The sequence below is a fragment of the Lissotriton helveticus genome, chromosome 5_1 (assembly GCF_964261635.1).
Source record: "Lissotriton helveticus chromosome 5_1, aLisHel1.1, whole genome shotgun sequence".
Lineage (NCBI taxonomy): Eukaryota > Metazoa > Chordata > Amphibia > Caudata > Salamandridae > Lissotriton > Lissotriton helveticus.
Window position 1 is genome coordinate 65,137,678 of NC_136065.1, and position 6,000 is coordinate 65,143,677.

The 6,000-nt window shown below is 49.7% G+C and overlaps 1 protein-coding gene across 1 annotated transcript in view; it reads right to left on the bottom strand.

Moving 5' to 3' along the window:
- The window catches only part of LOC144754137 (major histocompatibility complex class I-related protein 1-like), a 392,818-nt gene extending 389,654 nt beyond the window's left edge, over window positions 1-3,164 (bottom strand). Inside the window, exon 1 of the mRNA XM_078641715.1 lies at window positions 2,988-3,164. Coding sequence (XP_078497841.1) covers window positions 2,988-3,054 — 67 coding nt within the window. The 5' untranslated portion in view covers window positions 3,055-3,164. The remainder of the gene's footprint in view (window positions 1-2,987) is intronic.
- Between the last annotated feature and the right edge of the window lie 2,836 nt (window positions 3,165-6,000).

The window sequence follows — 6,000 nt, forward strand, 5'->3', positions numbered from 1 at the left end:
CTGGTTCCACCCTGGTCACTGCTGAGTGACCCAGACTCTGTCCCCTCTGCTTTCAGGTACTTTTCTACTTGAGTCCACCCTTGGACTCCACCGGACACTTCACCTTCAACCCGCCTGCAGCCCTTTCAGCTTCAAGCACCAAGAGCCTGCGTGTCAAAACCCGACGCCACTTCGACCCTATGCACCCGCTTCCTGTGGGTGAGGTAACTTTGCTCCGCCGGTGTTCCCACACTGGTGCACACCTCTAGGGTCTGTGTGTTAAGTTTTGTTCCTCTAGGTTCAGCGGAAGTGTCCTTTAACTTTAACTTTACAACTTTTACGCACCATTGGTTAACATTGGTGCATGCGTGCGCTTTCCGCACATCTCCCGAATCCCGAGGGCCATTCCCGACTTCAGCATTGCTTGTCCTGACTGCTCCCAGCGATTCCCTAGGCCCTAGGCCTAACCACTGCTCGAGTGGCATCTCTTATACCACTTGTTTAGTATATGGTTTGAGTGGCCCCTACCCTCATCCATAATTGTGCAACTTTGTATGTTTAAACAGTGCTTTTGATTTAACGCTTGTGCCCCTTTATTCATAAAGAATACTGGGGATTGTTTTTAGTAATAAATACATATATTTTTATAATATATACTTGTGTGGTGTCCTTTCATTTGGTATTACAGGATTGTATGTGGTAAAACAGCTCGCTTAACACGACCTCTTAAGTTAAGCCTTTAGGCTGCTTAGTCCATGCTACCCCTAGGATAGCTTGTCTAATAAGGTTGACTTACAACCAGACACCATAAGGGATTGTTTGGTCAGGTAGTAGGTGGTTCCAGAAATGGAAACATCCCCTACCAGGCCAACTTCTCACATTCACCAATTAATTCTCTAAAATTGATCAATCCTTCTTACAAATTGCTAACCCTCCTTCTCCCTTAACCTGCCCCCCTTCAACCTCCCTGGACAACTCGGAAAGAGCGCTTAACAAGGACAATCAGACCTACCTCCAGCTAAAAAACAATGCGCATTGGTCCGACTTTGAGCTAATGTCGGTAAACGAGGTCTTCAATATAATTTCTAGTCTAAAACCTTCCTCCCACACCATGGTCCACTCCCTGCCACAATTATAAAAGAACTCAACCACACCATCTCCCCTTTCTGGACAAAACTCATCAACGCCTCTCTCACCTCAGGCTGTGTCCCAGACTCCCTTCAACTAGGACAAATCACACCCATTCTCAAGAAACCTGGGGCCGACCCTAACCATCTTAACAACCTCAGACCTATCTCTAACCTTCCATTCCTTGCAAAAACATTGGAGAAATGTGTTCTCCTCCAACTCAACAAACACAATGATGAGTTCAACCTCCTTGACACCTTTCAATCTAATTTCAGAAAAGGCTGTAGCACAGAAACAGCTATACTCAACGTCTCCGACAACATTCACAAGGCCCTAGACGAAGGTGATGCCCGCCTACTCATCCTGATTGACCTATCTGCGGCATTCGACACCGTAAACCATCCAGCCCTTTTGAAGACCCTGTCGAAACGGTATGGCATTAATGACACAGTACTAAAATGGTTCACCTCCTTCCTTCAACACCGCTCGCAACAAATTTAAATCAACTCCTGCCTCTCGAAGCCAAGAAAAGTCACACTTGGGGGTCCCGCAAGGCTCAATCCTCTCCCCGTCCATCTTCAATCTCTTCTTGGAGCCCCTCACAATTATATTGAAAAAAGCTGGAGTGAATTACCACCTTTACGCGGACGACACCCAAATCTATTTCAAAATCAAGTCCCCTGATGACATCCAACACCTCAATGCCACTCTAACGGAGATCCAAACTTGGTTCAACGTCAACCACTTAAAGCTCAACCCAGATAAAACGGAACTGATCCTATTCTCTCCAAAAAGCAACCATCATCCTATCCAAGAGTGGCTAAATAATCTGGTTGCACTAAACTGCCCCCTCGTTCTATCTGACTCAGTTAAGTCTCTAGGCATCACTCTTGACAAGAACCTATCAATGGAGGCCCACATCAAAAACTCTGCAAAAAGTGCTCTTTTCTCTCTCAAACACCTCAAGAAATTGAAACCTTTTCTACCTCACGATGACCTCAAGACAGTAGTTCAATCCCTGGTTCTCTCTAAAATCGGCTACGGGAACGCCATCCTCACAGGGACTCCTAAAGCTCACCTGGCCCCTCTAAGGGCAGTGCTGAACATGGCCGCTCGACTCGTATCTGGAGTTAAAAGATTTGAACACATCACTCCAGCTCTCAACTCCCTCAAATGGCTTCCCTTGGAAGGGAGATGTATTTACAAGCTGGCCTGCATCACACACAAAACCCTCCACTCTCCGGCCCCCAACTACCTGAATAACAAACTGGTAAGAGCAGGTCAAGCCAGAGCACTGAGCAGCTCCAACTCACTCCTTCTCATTCCACCAAAAATGAAAAAGAAAACCACCCAATACCGATCGTTTTCTGGCAACGCTCCCAAGATGTGGAACGCTCTCCCGGGAGCCCTCAGATGCAACCCCTCCTTCTCCTGTTTCAAAAGGGACCTCAAACTCCATCTCCTTAAATACTTTCCGGAACAACGTCAAGCAACCTAGACCTCAATATCCGAGTTGTCTCCTCTCTCCCTGGACTTTCATGGATAGTGGGTGACCGGACTAGGTCACTCTCACCTTTTCACCTTTTCTTTTATTGCTCTCCCCCTCCCCTCCACTGCATATTTACCTCCCTTGCTGTATTTTTTCTGTGGTTTGCTTCCTTACTGCCGGCCTACTATGTAATGTAATGTCCTTCTATTTTTCACAGTGTGTATGTAAAGCGCTCTGATACCTACGGGTCACGCTAGCGCTATATGAAACTTTTAAAATAAAATAAAAAATAAACACTGATCCCCCCACACAGCCCTCAGTCACCCCTGAGGAGTCCACTTGCCTGTTCACTCCCCCCCCTCGATGTGTGTCCCCCCCCCAGGTCACTCACCTGCCCGGGCCGGCTGCAGACAGAGCCCACCAAGAAGAAGGAGGAGGGGGGCACCCCAGGTCATCATGAGGGGGGGGGGGCAGCAGTGAGGGCACAGTGGGGGCAATAACCACAGTCTGAAGTGGGGACCCGCTCCGGTGAGAACTTCACGCGATCTGATCTCAGCCTCCACTGGGCTCGCAGGGAGAGCGGAACCCACCAATCAGAGGCCAGAACAGCCGCGCGTCATCCCTCACCAGGTAGAGCCTCGCTGCGAGGAGCTAGATGGAGCAAGTACAAGTGAAAGTGAAAGTAAAGAGACAGAAGTTTCGTTTTCCTCCTTTCTTTTGATTTCATTTCTGATCCTTTTCTCAGCGCTTAGAAGCTCCCCCCCCCCCCCCACTTCCGCCTATCCTGGCTGCGGACCACAGGGAAGAGTCTGTGATTTCACCCCCCCCCTTTACCCTTGTGTTATTTACCACGTCACTTTTTCCTCCTGTAATGCACCGTTTGCTCCTCTTGTATTTTGTTTGCTCACTAGTGTCACTTTTGCCTCATGTAACTAAATGTTTGCTTTTTTAACATGCTCACTTGTAATTTTCTCCTCATGTATCATTACTGTTCCTATTGTGAAGCGCTCTGACGCCTTCGGGTAAAGTCCGCGCTATATAAAAACGCATAAAATAAATAAATAAATAAATAATACATATTCCTCCCTCCAGTTTTGACCCTCTCTCTGTATTTGTTTGTTTTGCTCCCATTGTTTCTGTGCTGTGCTGAGCGCTGCCCGTGCCTCGACTCTAAAGTGCCTAGAAGCCCTCGTTATTATTGGCCGAGGAGGGGATGTGTCGCTATGGCCAGAGCTGCCTACTTTAGAACTGGTACCGGGTTCGAGTCCCGGCGTCGGCTCCGCACCCTGTGATCCTGGGCAGATCGCTTCCCCTCCCCGTTCCATGATATGAAAGTGACTTGTGATGTGACTGGTGCTCGTGGGAAGCGCACCCTTGGGCCGCTTTTGCGCTATATACTAACGTCAGCCCTGTTAGTGCTTAGAAGCCAGTGACATTACTGACTTAAATGTCTGGAAACCCCCCGCTGCTCGGGTGACAGCTCGGTTGAGGCTTCCCCAGCGGGGCTCTAGCGCCCTCCAGCGGACGGATAGCGCCTCGAAGACAGGAGACGGGCTGATTTCACAGAAACGGAGGCTTTGGTGCGGTGAGGGGGGTGAGAGAGGAGGGAACCTCTGATGAGAACTAAACATCTGAGCTCTGCCCTCCCTGGGCCTGGAGACTGAGGGAACCCACCAATCAGGAGGCAGAACAGCAGCTCGTCATCACTCACCTGGTAGAGCCTGACTTCTGCCCCATTGAGTTCTCTTCTGATCCTTTTCTCAGCGCTTAGAAGCCCCGTCACCGGTCCTGGCTGCAGGCCACAGCGAGGAGTCTGCACTGGGGTGTCACCCCCCTCTCAACCCCCGTTGTCCGTTTGTTCTTTCTCCCTCCAGTTTTTACCCCCCCCTCTGTATTTGTTTCGCTTTCTTTGTTTCTGTTGCGGTGATAGGCGCTGCCTGTGCTCGGACTCAAAAGTGCCTAGAAGCGCTCGATGTTATAGAGCTGCTGACTTTGGAACTGGGGAACCAGGCTCGAGTCCCAGCTTTGGTTCAACATCCTGTGATTCCAGGCAAATCGCTTCACCTTCCCGTGCCCATGATATGGACGTGACTTGTTGTAATGTAACTGGTGATCGAATAAAGCGCTACATTGGGCCGATTTTGCGCTATATACTAACTGCGAAAAAAAGTTTTGCACCTTCTCATGCCTCTGCTCTTTTAGCGCTTAGAAGCTTCTGACATGACTACAGGCCCGGTTCTAGGCACCCAAACATGAGCCTGGCCCACCCAAACATACAAAAGGGGATGATGGACGGAGTGTTTGAACAAATCAAACACTCACCCCCAGTCAACTGATCTGGGTTTAATCCATCACCATTCTTTAGTTCACTCAGCCACCCCAGTTCAGACATGGCTATATGCAAATCAGTCTGACCCTGTGCCTCATGGGAACAGTGCAGCCCGAACTGCCAAGCCATGTCTTCCCTGGACCGGAAACAAGCATCCTGGGACCGGTTTCGGATTCATAATCCTCATCAGCCAGGCTATCTTGAATCCAGTGGCCAAGTGAACAAGGGACTCACGTCTGAGCATACCCTGCCACACTTAGGGCGAACAAAGCGATACAAAAGGGGATGATGGACGGAGTGTTTGAACAAATCAAACACTCACCCCCAGTCACTCTGAACTGGGGTGGCAGAGTGGGCTAAAGAATGGTGATGGATTAAACCCAGATCTTTTGACTGGGTGTGAGTGTTTGATTGGTTCAGATGCTCCGTCCATCACCACCCCCTTTTGTACCGCTTTTGGCCACCATTAGTGTGGCAGGGTATGCTCAGACGTGAGTCCCTTGCTCCCTTTGCCACTGGATTCAAGCAAGCCGGGCTGAAGACGGCTGTAATGCCAGAAACCGGTCCTCGGAAGCTTGTTTCCGGTCCAGGGAAGGCATGGCTTAGCAGTTCGGGCTGGACTGTTCCCATGAGGCACAGGGTCAGACTGATTTGCATATAGCCATGTCTGAACTGGGGTGGCAGAGTGGGCTAAAGAATGGTGATGGATTAAACCCAGATCTTTTGACTGGGTGTGAGTGTTTGATTGGTTCAGATGCTCCGTCCATCACCACCCCCTTTTGTACCGCTTTTGGCCACCATAAGTGTGGCAGGGTATGCTCAGACGTGAGTCCCTTGCTCCCTTTGCCACTGGATTCAAGCAAGCCGGGCTGAAGACGGCTGTAATGCCAGAAACCGGTCCTCGGAAGCTTGTTTCCGGTCCAGGGAAGGCATGGCTTAGCAGTTCGGGCTGGACTGTTCCCATGAGGCACAGGGTCAGACTGATTTGCATATAGCCATGTCTGAACTGGGGTGGCAGAGTGGGCTAAAGAATGGTGATGGATTAAACCCAGATCTTTTGACTGGGTGTGAGTGT